This window comes from Leishmania martiniquensis, chromosome 34, assembly GCF_017916325.1.
Source record: "Leishmania martiniquensis isolate LSCM1 chromosome 34, whole genome shotgun sequence".
Classification (NCBI taxonomy): Eukaryota; Euglenozoa; class Kinetoplastea; order Trypanosomatida; family Trypanosomatidae; genus Leishmania; species Leishmania martiniquensis.
The window spans coordinates 1,685,069-1,696,665 of record NC_090169.1 but is presented as its reverse complement, the minus strand read 5'-3'; the positions used below and the strand labels follow the sequence as shown (position 1 = coordinate 1,696,665).

Genomic DNA, 11,597 nt, shown 5'->3' with positions numbered 1-11,597 from the left:
TGCAAAGGGCAAAGACCACACCCACGGCGACAGGTGAGGAGAAGCGACGGCGAGATCGACAACACAAAGCTCCCGAGCACGGCGAAGAAGAAGGGAAAGTTTGAGTGGAGACACTACTGGGTGCGCTCCGCCGTTTCGCTGATTCGGCGCGCCCCTTCATCTCCGATATTGACGAGCAGCTGAAGGAGCCACTTTCGCATATTGACATCCTCATCCAGGTACTCCTGGAACGTGTTGTTGCGCAGTTCCTCTGGGAGAATCTTGGGCAGCGCCTCACGCGCGCGCTCGTTTTCAGAGAGGCGGAGGTAGCAGCGGATGATGTGCTTCAGCAGACGCGGCCCGCACACGTGCTCATTCTGCGCTCCTTTTTCCGCCACCATGCGATGCAGGACGTCAGCGACCGCGGTGAAGCGGCTGGGGTTCTGGCAGGCGTACGCAAGCCCTTGGTCTGACATCAAAAGCTTCTGAATGATAAACGTCGAGATGATCTTCGAAATCTCGATAGCCTGCTCCATGATCTTCAAGCAAATCGGAAAGATCTCTGTATTGAGGAGGTAGGATATGATTGCCGGATCGTCCGCCTTGACAAGGGCACCAATGACGCCTAGTGACGTCAGCCGCAGCACCTCAGACCTCTCCGCTGGGGTGGCGCGCAGAAACGGGTATAGGAAGAGGCAAACATTGGACTCCATGAAGGGTCGCCGTGACGCGTCGTGCTGGGCAATGACCTGCAGCAGGGTAAGAACGCTGCTAACGCGGTTGATGATCGGCTTCACCGGCGCCGACGAGGGCGTATTGAGGAGGGGGTACATGGATACAATTTCTTGCAGGAAGATTGCCATGACGCCGACGCTGTACCACAGAGTCGGACCGAGCAACGTGAATTTCTCGCGCTTCTTGGACAAAGTCAGGATAGCTCGTTCACGTGTGTCTTGGTGGTAGAGGTTCTGAATCTGCATTAGCATCTCACGTACCACATCAGGGTACTGAGCGGGCTCCAAGCGCGCGACCTGCTGCGGAACCGTCGCCTGCCGCTGCTGTTGTTGCTGAGGCAGAGGTGGACGTTGCTGGGCTTGCGCTACAGGAAAGCGACTATACCCTGCTTGTTGAAATCGCTGCTGCCGGAAGCCGAACTTGGTGGCATCGTCACCTTCTTCTTCCCACGGAGTGTACGCTGCTGGAGCTTCCATCTTCTGATAGGAATGTACGTGCGAGCTTGGTTGGATGGGGAGTACTGCGCGAGGGGCCAGCGAAGAGCCGTTTCAGCAGCTAGAACAAGTCTGTGTGCGTGTGTCTCGGTAGGGGAAGGTGAAGAAAAGGCGTAGAGAGCGGGTGCGCCGGGAAAAGTCGTTGGAGAAAGCACGGCGGAGGCACTTGCTTGTTTGTTTGCTCCGTACGTGTGGCGACGCGTCGATGTCTCAGGAAGGGAGGCGAACAAAGAGATGAGTGAGCCGCGAGAAGTACTACGAAGAGAGAGGAAGGGATGGAGGAGCAGAAACGCGGTCAAGAGAGACACAGGGACACAGCGCCTCTTCCGGGGCTCCGCTGCAGAATGCACCAAATGTTCAGGTGAGAACCCCGCGGCTGTTTCACTGGCACTCACTTTGCGTGTCGGACAGGCCAAACCCGAACGACTCGCGAGCATCCGTTGTCATTTGAGCGAATCCTTCCCTGTTGTGGCTTGCTTGCCTCACCGCTCCGAGGACTCTCTGATGTCGGGGTTGGTTGGGGCGGCGGGGGGTGGTGGTGGTGGTGGGGTTATTCTATCTGCGCCTTAAGCGCGGATGACTCCTCCTTGGCAGTGGACAGCAGCTTCTTGGACGCATCAAGTATGCTCTTGAATGCGGAATACGTCTCCGATATGGTGCGCTCCAAGTCTGCTCGCACCGCCTGCTTCTTTGCGAGACTGTCCTTCAAAGCGCTGAGTCGTTCCTGCATCGTGCGCACGTCTGCGAGCACACCTTCGTACTCTGCCTCCTCCGCAGAAATTTGCTCTTCGAGCCGTGCCTTGCGCTCCTTCATTTTCTCAATCACCGAGACCAGCTCGACACTGGTGGCCTGCACATCTGAGCCGAGAGCAGCCATCGCGAACTGCTGCCGTTGCGCGAAATTGTCTCCACGGCAGGCTAATCTAAGAGGGATCCTTGAATAGTTGTTAGCTGACGGGCATCAGTTGCCACTCAGATGAGCTCGCTGCTGCGACTCCGCGAATCAGCAGGGATGGGCACGGGAAAAAGAAAGGAGAGGGGTGCTGATGTGTGATGTTTGGTGGGCGACTAGTGCCCGTCGTGGCAGCTGCTCTCGGTGGAAGTGGGAGAGAGCAGAGGACTCGAGGAGGAGAGAGTTGTGGAGGAGGCGGACACACGTCAGCGTCATGCAAGCAGAAAGGCGTGCGGGTGCAGTCATAAAGAAGCGCCGGTGAGAACACACCGACAAGCGGCTTCGGCGTCACGTTCTCTGATCCCCGCAGTGGCCGCTCTCTGTGTGAGCCGAAGGGCCCATTTTGCAGTCCTGGAGATGAACGCAACCCTCCACCTCATCCAAGAAACGACAGGTGAAGGGCGCGCAGGGCGGTTGAGTAGACTACTGCGAAGCAGGCGCTTCTACCATCCTCATCTATATGTGTCTTTGTGTACCCTCGCCCGCATTTTTTGCAGGCACAGGCTATAGGGACAAGAAGAGTACAAGCACAGTCGAAGTTGCACGTATAAACGGGAACGAGAACCCCAAAGAGGTCTTGGCGAGACACACAAGTCACTGGGCGCGAAGGCAGAGACGGTTAGAGGCGACGGGACATGAGGATAACGACAAGAATCACACAGGCAAATGAGAGTGAGCATCAAAGAAAAAGAAGTGTGCACACATACTCACACACCCATACAAACACCGAGGAAAAAAAAGAGGCGCCGAGAAGCGGCGGGCAGTGAAGATGCGCATACTGGAGCAACAGTGGGAACCCCACAGTTGCCTCGGGCCAGATCCGGTAGTATCGGCAGTGACGGGGCACCCCTACCGCCACTTCACCAGAACGGGTACCATCCCGACCACGACTGCGCGACGTTGGTGACGTCTGTGGCTTCTTCGATGAGCTGCCATACCTGTGTGCGCGGGTCGAGGGGCTCCGTTCCAGCCGAAATAAAGTCCTGGCCTTTGAGCTTGGAGCTGAGACGATTAAAGATGAACACACCCTGATGCACCACATCCACTTCCTCTCCAAAAAGGTGCTTTGCCACACTGTACGAGTCGGTGTTCCGTTGGCCGATAGAGCCGCCGATGGACTCTACGCATGCCACGGACGTCGCACTGCGCATGTTTGCAATGTTCACTTGCTCTTCGATCGTCTTGTGATCGTTCGATGACTCAGGCTCTTGCCCGTGTCTGTTGATGAGACGCCACGAGATCAGCGGGTCTTGAATGAATGCCTCCAGCAGGGCTAGCACACTATGACTCCCCTCACGCAGCACGCACATGGCCGTCTCTGAGCACGCGCGAAACGCCCCGTCGACGCCCGAGACGTCAAGCGCGCTACGCAGCATGCGTGTCAACCGGAACGGCACCTTCTCAGGGAACTTGTCACGCGTCATGGCCACTTCAAAACAGTCACCAAAGTCGATGTGTACCACCAATCCCGACGCGCGTTGCAACATGATGTTGTTTGGATGGCGGTCACCGAGGCCGAGAATGTAGCCGACAATGCTCATGTTTGCCAAGGATGTTGTGTACATGCGGCGTCGATCGAGCCAGACCTCACAGTTTGGAGAGCTGTTCCACATGGACTTGCGAATGTCCTGCCCGGAGGTGTGATCCGAGAGAAACTCGACGACTTCGACCTTTGATATGATGGTGAGGTAGTCGTACGCCTTGGAGTTGTCAAATGTGATGATCTGGTCCAGCATGCGCATCTCCAGCTCGACCGGGATTGATTTGCGCTCGCGAAAGTGCTTGACGACTTCGTGCAGCGTGTCGCACCCGTCGACCCAGCCAATGATGCCGACGTTATCCTTCAGTGGCGTGACGGAGTAGCGCTGTATTTGGAAGCCAAAGTTCTTGCTCGTCCTCGAGTCCGATTGCATGAGAATGTTGACGAGTGAGAAGAGCTGCATGACACGCTCGTCCAAGCGGAGATCCTCGCGCCCTTTGAGCAAGAATTTCTGCGACTTGCCCTCCGCCGTGATGATGCCGATCCGCTTCGGCCGCTGTTTACTCGAAATGACGATGATGTCTTTTTGAAAGCAATTCACCTTTGCTACCGACTCCTCACGCACGGGTCGCGCGTCTGGGATCCCAATGGAGAGGTCTCGGGCTTCAAATAGCTTCGGGCTGCAAAACTGAAGCTGTAGCGCGCCGCTCGATTTGATCTGGGCGTCGATGTCGCAGTATACGCTGTGGTACAGCTTCCATGCCGATTGAATGTCACCGGTCTTTCGGGTCGACGAGTACGACCGCAGCCAATCCCGCGCCTCGGTCAGCCGCTTGCTGTACTTTGACAAAAACTCAGACTCCACCACTGTCTCCGGCATCCGTGTCAGCGTCTCGTGAATGGGCAGCAGAGTGCGCAGCATCTCATCCTTGCTTCGGCGTCCAAAAAAGGCTGTTGCTGCCATCTCCAGCTTGTCATACCACTGCTCATAGATGAGGGCGGAGACGCGGATGAGTTCGTCGATCATGAGACGACCCTGCAGCACAATCACCGGATACCGTTCCTGCAGCTTGCCAAGCACCTCGTTCGAATACCTCTTACGCCGATCCGAGTCGGACATAGTGCACAGGTTTAACGGGTACACTAACGTATGGGGGTAGTCGTAGCCGACATTCGTCAGGACATCCGCCACAAGCCGGCAGCTATTCTCAGAGCCGATGTCCAGCCGGGCGACCAGCTGTGGCACCACTAGGTGCCACACACGCGACGGAACATCGAAAACTCGCTCACGCAGCTCCTTCAAGTTGTTTTCCCGGTCGCAGTGATTCGACCAGAGCGTGAGCAGCTTCAGCACGTCTTGAATGAGCGTCGAGTCAGACGTTCCAAGCTGAATGCTGCGGATAAAGCCCTCGATAGCGTTGCGACACGTTTCGTCGCCCTTGTCCGCCAAGAGCAACTGCGCATTCGCCTCCGCCCACTTCCTCCACGACAGAAACCACTGTGGGTCGTACAGAGTGGCAGTCTTAAAGCAATGGACAGACTCACTCAAATCAACTTTGCTGCCGAGGCGCGTGTAGGCGCGCGCCAGCACAGCCGAGTTTTCCGCCTTTGTGTGCACGTCGATCATCTTCTTGATGAGGTCACTCTCGGTACCAAAGGCGCTTCCAGGCCCAAGTGCGTTTGTGTCGGAGAGGTACGAGATGTACTGCATCACCACCCGCGGGTTCACACTGCGGCTCGTCAGTTGCTCTAAGGTGGGGTTTGCGAACCCGAGGAGCTCATCCAGCGTGAACTTCTCCATCTGTCGCGCCTTCTCCTGCCGGCAGAGCTTGGTGAATTGAATGCGCGTCTTCACGTCTTCATGAGGCGAGATGAGGAGGCCGCGTATGCCCAGCACCTGCTTCCACGTCGGCACGGTCGCATTCATCATTCGGATTCGTTGCTCCCAGAGATGAGATAGATTCGGTATATGTGCAGTGGAGCTGAGTGTCTTCTGCGTCTGCTTCGCAATGATGACCTCCTCCACCTCCGTGAGCTGCTGCGCCACCACCAATCCTTCGTATGCCCGCGCGTAAGACTCGTGTAGTAAACTTGTCAGATCCTCCAGCAGTATCTTGCGCCCGTTCGCCACAGAGACCAGTGCGGCGTCGTAGTTCCCGCGCACCACCTGCAATGCCGCCTTCGACACATGGTAGAGAACCACGTCAGAGGGCAACCACTCGAGGACGTGCTCGAGCGTGTCCCATGACTGCAAGCGGATAGACGCATCGGCAGCATACTGCGAGACAAAGAAGAGCACGTGTAACTCGTCTGCCTCCGTCACACGGTCCTTGTAGTTGTGCAGCATGCTGCCCCACTGTTCCAGTACCTTGTCGTACTCGCCAAGCTCACTCAGGCACAGCATTAGCCGCGCGTTCACCTCAACGCGGCGGTCGCGACCACTCTCTTCCGCCTTTGAGAAGGACGTTGTGAGGTCACTGCTCGTCGGGTAGTGCAGCATGCGAGACCAGCTTCGACTGCCGTTCTTGTACTCCAGGCTCTTGGAGAGGTTTCCCGAGCTGCTCGCCTCCGACGGGGCGGTATCCAGCTCTAGCTCTTGCTGCGTCAGCTGCAGAGCCTCCGTGTAGCGGGCAAGTTTCACCAGGCTCGTCTGGAGCAGACTGCGCCGCTGCTCCTCGCTCGCCATGTTCAAGATGCCAACGGACGAGTCCACCATGTGCAGCTCACTGTAGAGAGAGATGAGGGATTCTACGGTGCCGACGGGGTCATCGCGGTAGGCGGCCTCGCGCCAGAAAAGCGCCTTGGCCAGCATGCCGCGGTTCCACGCGCACTCGGACAGGTCATTGTACGAGATGAACAAGGCCTCACCCACGTGGTCCATGTACTCGACGATCCCCAGCAGCGTCGTCACCACCTCGGCTGGAACTGTTGTCGACATCATTGCTTGCCGAAACGACTGCCGGAAGAAGTCCGTGATGGCGGTTTGGAGCGCGGAGCTCGCGTAATTCCACATGGAGCGGAAGGCGATTTGCAGTGTGTCTTGCACAAACTGCGTCGATTTCTCCACCAGCGGGGCGGCGTTGATGCCGATGGGTACCGCTGTGCAGCGAAAGACCTGAAAGGGCGACTCCTGCAGCAGCGTGATGGCGAACTGGTCAGACCACTTGACCCACTCCTCCTTCGTGAGGGGAAGCACCTTCATGGGGTTGATGAGACGCTGCTCGTTGATCGGCAAGGTGCGCTCCTCCATGGCCACTGCATTCACATTGTCATCGCTGAGGCTTGCGTAGCTCCAGACCTCGCCCACGCGCGACATGCTTTTCATTACGACGGATTCGCACGTCTTGAGCAGCGCTGCCACCTCCGCGTTTTGCTGCTGAATAGCGATGGAGCTACGTGCGCAGCGAAGGCCAGAGGCGACGCGACTGTTCATTACACCAAACTCGGTGTTGGTGATGCGGTAGTTCTTGAGGGCCTGGATGATGTACGTGGAATGCTTGAGGAAGTTGCCCTGGAGCTCCTCGATCAGGACGCAAAAGACCCCCATTATGTTGTTGCAAAGAGCCACGCTATCATGTCCGCGTGTCTTGCGCGCGAGGTCGACGGAGAGGCAGGTGAGCAGACAGCGCACAATGGCGCCGACAAGCTCATCAACATAAAGCTTTAGACAGATCTCCTTCAGAGTGATTACGCAGTGGTTTACAAACTCAACCGAGTTGGCCGGATTCTGAATGGCACCGAGTAGGTTATCCACCGCTGACTCCGTGCACGGCTGTAGTAGGTCGACGTGGCGCACAATGTACTCCAGCACCGCGTACTTGAGGTCGGAACGCATCTCAGCACGGTTCAGCGTGTCGAAGAGTTGCGGCAGGATGCGCGAGTGTTGCTGACCGTAATGACGGTTGCCGGAGGCCTCGTGGTTGGCGACAATCGAGAGCATACGCACGGCCAGAAATCGGTAGCTCACCTGAAACTCCCATATGTTGTCAAAGACGCGATAAATTTCGTTCACGTTGCTGAGCACGACTGCACCGGCGTAGCGGATGATGTTGCAGAACTCGAAGAGCACCGTCGCGAAGAGACGGCCACCTGGCAGCTGCCGGATCACGCGGGCTAGTGGCCCAATCACCAGGCCGATTTCACTCTTGGAGCACGGCACATGCTCGAAAATGTTGAGCATTGTTTGCACACCAGTACGTAGCAGCCCTTCCCGCGCGCCGGCAGAGCGCTTACTCTCAGGGTCCAGCAGCGCCGCCACGGCATGGAGCACGATACGGCAACATTTCACGTGCGTCACCCGGTCTACGACCACGGCACTCGCCCCATCCACCTTCTCTTTCTCGCTAAGATTGAGAGACTGGAACACGTGCGAGTCCAGCGCACCAATCACGCCAATGCACCGCAGTGCCTCGAGGCGAATGTCGACACTTTCCTCTGTCCTGCTCAGCACTGTGCAAAGTTGTTGAAACAGCCGAGGGTGCAGCACGTACGGCGAGGTGCCTTCCATCAGCGGCGCGAGGGTTGCGGAGAGGAAACGCAGGCACGAGAGTCGGACGGCGTGATATGACCGGTCAGTGGGCACGCTTTCGAGCAGCTCGCATACGAGAGAGACTTCTCTTTTGGTGGCAAGAGGAGTGCTGCCGAACTTCCGAAGCGCCGCTGCGACTGCGGTGCAGCAGTGCAGGAAGGAAAGGAGAATACTGGAGCGGGAGGAAAGCGTGCTGAAGTACGGCAGGAGTGCCTCGCAGATGCCATCTGCGAAGTTCACTACCAACTGCGGTGCTCGCGTTGCCATGGCGGCGAGGAGTCGGAGCCCATTCTGGACGGTGTCCATGTTGAACGTGGACGTAATGAAGTGCAGAATAACCACCATCTCTTCCCGCAGCGCAGGCAGTATGTGGGATGGGTCGTAGCGGATCATCTTGCACAGTTGCTCCGTCGCCGCTACCCGACAGTTGATCGATTCGTCACCCAGGGCAGAGTAGAAGCGGAAGAGATACTGCTGCTCGCTAAGGTACGGATAAAAGTCTTCCGTGAAGGCACTCAGTATGGTTTGACGGATCACGGGATTGGGGTCCGACAACCCCACAACAAGCATGCGCGTGATGACCGTGTTGACGCACATGCGCCGCGCGATGCTGAGGTCCCCTTTCTCGCCTGGGGGAATGAGAAGCTTCACGATCGTGTAGATGGCCGCGTTGCGCACTGAGACGCTACTGTTGTCAATGAACGGCAGTACCGAGATGCGCAGAAAGTCGCCCATTAGCTCCGAGTTGGAGAAGCCGAACTGATTGAGGGCGTTCAAGGCGACAGAGATTTGATACTCGGAGGCGCCAACATCGGCGGAGTTCTCACTAACGCGCGGTGAGTCGATCTGCTGCCGAAACGGAAGACCGCAGAGGGTGACGGAGATCATGTCGAGCAAGGACTCCTCCAACTTCGCGCGGTACTGCGCGCTGGACGACTCGATGATGGCGCGCATGCATTCGATCAGTTCTGCAGAGAGTCCCCACACAAAAACATTCTCGATGCACGAGTCCACGTACGCCTCCATCTTGGGTGGCCGGCACTCTTTGCAGATGATCGAGAAACAGTGCAGAGCCTTCCAACACGGACTCCGGGAGTTCTCGAAAACGCTCTTGATTCCTTCGCACGTGTCGTCCACAAACGGGGCGAACTCTACCTTGCCCACGATCGGAATGATCTCAGAGAGAAGCTCGAAGGCGGTGTTTCGCTGAATGTTGCGGTCGATAGAGTCAAGAGCGAAGCGTACAGTGTCCTTGAGCTGACTCGCGACAAACTGGGAAGCGCTGAAGCGGCAGAGCACAACCAGGCAACGGAACAGGAGTTCGCGCGTATCGGCTGTGACGTTCGCTCCGCCCCCGGCGATGTACGGAGCGAGAAGCGTGGAGAGGTCTTCGTAGCGTACGTTGCTGGTGCCGATTGAGTTGATAACAATCGGCTCGAATGCGAGAAGTCCGGCGATCCGCTTGTCCTTCGATTTTGAAGCGAGGTTGCTTTTCAGGTGCGACATTAATGCGTCGCACGTTTCAGCGCGGATGGCGGCGGGGCGGTTGACCAGCAGCTTCGCGCATAGCGTGAAAAGACACAGAGCGCGTGACCGAACCTCCTCGTCATGGGCCACCAGGCAATCCCAAACCCTGTCAAATACCTCCGAAAGTCGCGGCAGAATCACCATTGGAATCCGCAACGCCACCTCAGTGAGCACTAAGATGCCGCAAATGCGACGAGGCTGCGACTTGGCGTCGGAGAATGAAATCCACTCGAGCGTCTCTCCGATTTGCGTGCGCACGTAGTCTGTCGTCATACTGTAGCTAAGCGTCTGCGCAAACGTCTTTGCAGCAGTAACAGCGACGGGTACTTCGCTGACCTCCATGAGACAAAGTCGGAGGTAGCTGTTGCACTGCGACAGCTGGATGACGGACAGGTCTAGGCTCAGCAGAATGCTAAGAACAGTGAGCTCGCAGAGCAAGTCCAGTGACGTCCCGTGCACCACCTCAAAGCTCTCCAGGCACATGAGTAGCGACGACACGACCATTTCATACTCCTGCACACTTTTTCCCTGGAGCTCTTTTGCCTGCTTCACTGCCTCCGTCACAAAGGCAATACGCTCGTCGCGACTGGTCGCTAGGGCACGGATGGAAGCCGCCAGCCTTTCCGAGTCCACCGACGACATGGTTGCTGCTTGAGTAGCCACTTGCGTAGAGGACTAATTTGGTGTGCACGCGTACCTTCAAGAGGTTGAGAGCGAGACCGACAACAAAAGAGGAAAAGAGAGGAGGGCTGATCAGGAACGACGTAAGAGATAAAAATATGCGAGTACACAAAGGCAAACACTGCGATGCGGGCAGAGCTTCAGTTAGCTTCAACAGAGGACAAATCGATAGGCACGCGCCTACGTGTGGTACAAGTACCGTTGAGAAACGCCTTCAAGCAGTCCCACGTAAGAAGATAAGAGGCTAGGGGTCACCAGATCTGGTCAGTGGCACCCCTCACTTCCCCCCCTCTTTCAAGGGTGAGGAAAAGAGCGTGCCGACCTGGAACGAGCACAGACTGGCCAACACGGCGGCGCGCTGCCAGCGATCTGTGCGCCGTCGCCAATCAAGGCAAGGAGGGAGCCAACAAGAAAGAAAGGTGGGGGCAAGAGAGGGCTGTCTTGTGCAATACTGCAGCAGAGTGCGTATGAGGTTGTCAGCAGGCGGGATAGTCTGTGCGCCTGTATTCACGAGTTCGTTGATCGAATTCTCTACTGTGCCGCCGCTCCAGCAGCGATAATGATGGAATGAGCGCCACGCGAACACCCCACTACAGGACCCTCCACTCACGGCCTGTCCCCACCCCGGAGGTGACCCCGCAAGGAAATCGAGATGAGCGAAGCAGAAAAAAACGGCAGCAAAAGGTGAGGGGTAAGCGCAAGCGGACTACCAAAAGCAGTACAAATACATAAACGTGAAATCTTCACCAACCGCTGTGACGCACCCCAACACGCCCCCCGCAACACATGAAAGTGAAAGGCGACCGTACAGTTCTTCCCGTTGCTCGTGTCATGCAGCAAAGGGCGTCACAGGCGCCGGATAAGCGAAGGTAAAAAGAGAAAGAGAGACGTCCTTGAGAGAGAGAGAAGCAGCTCCGCGTTTCACGTGCTACCAACTGAAAATGAGTTGAAGGCGGAGATAGACTCAACGCCATGATTTGTACGCAGAGAGCTGACAGTAGGCTAAGACCTGTCCCGTGCGTCACCGTGAGGGTACTGCTTAGTCAACTCCTGCAGTAAGGCTATCGAGGATCACGAGCACCGCAATTCCACAGATCACGTCGAGAAATATCACCCTCAGGAGACATGGACGCCAGTGAAAACTTTCTCGAGTCCTTTTCTTGTGCACTTTCCATCACCACACGACACGGACAGAATCAGAGCAGAGCGCATTTCAGCTTT

The 11,597-nt window shown here is 56.8% G+C and overlaps 3 protein-coding genes across 3 annotated transcripts; all 3 read right to left on the bottom strand.

Moving 5' to 3' along the window:
• Positions 1 to 113: 113 nt before the first annotated feature.
• On the bottom strand, positions 114 to 1,190 carry LSCM1_02467 (uncharacterized protein; the record flags this gene model as incomplete). Its single annotated transcript, XM_067320050.1, has 1 exon — positions 114 to 1,190. The coding sequence occupies one exon, from the start codon at positions 1,188 to 1,190 to the stop codon at positions 114 to 116; it is 1,077 nt and encodes a 358-aa protein (XP_067175425.1).
• A 568-nt stretch (positions 1,191 to 1,758) lies between these two features.
• LSCM1_02466 (uncharacterized protein) lies at positions 1,759 to 2,085 on the bottom strand (the record flags this gene model as incomplete). Its single annotated transcript, XM_067320049.1, has 1 exon — positions 1,759 to 2,085. The coding sequence occupies one exon, from the start codon at positions 2,083 to 2,085 to the stop codon at positions 1,759 to 1,761; it is 327 nt and encodes a 108-aa protein (XP_067175424.1).
• A 935-nt stretch (positions 2,086 to 3,020) lies between these two features.
• On the bottom strand, positions 3,021 to 10,337 carry LSCM1_02465 (uncharacterized protein; the record flags this gene model as incomplete). The annotated part of the gene is made up of 1 exon (XM_067320048.1): positions 3,021 to 10,337. One exon carries the CDS (start codon positions 10,335 to 10,337, stop codon positions 3,021 to 3,023), a length of 7,317 nt encoding a protein of 2,438 aa, XP_067175423.1.
• Positions 10,338 to 11,597: the final 1,260 nt, after the last annotated feature.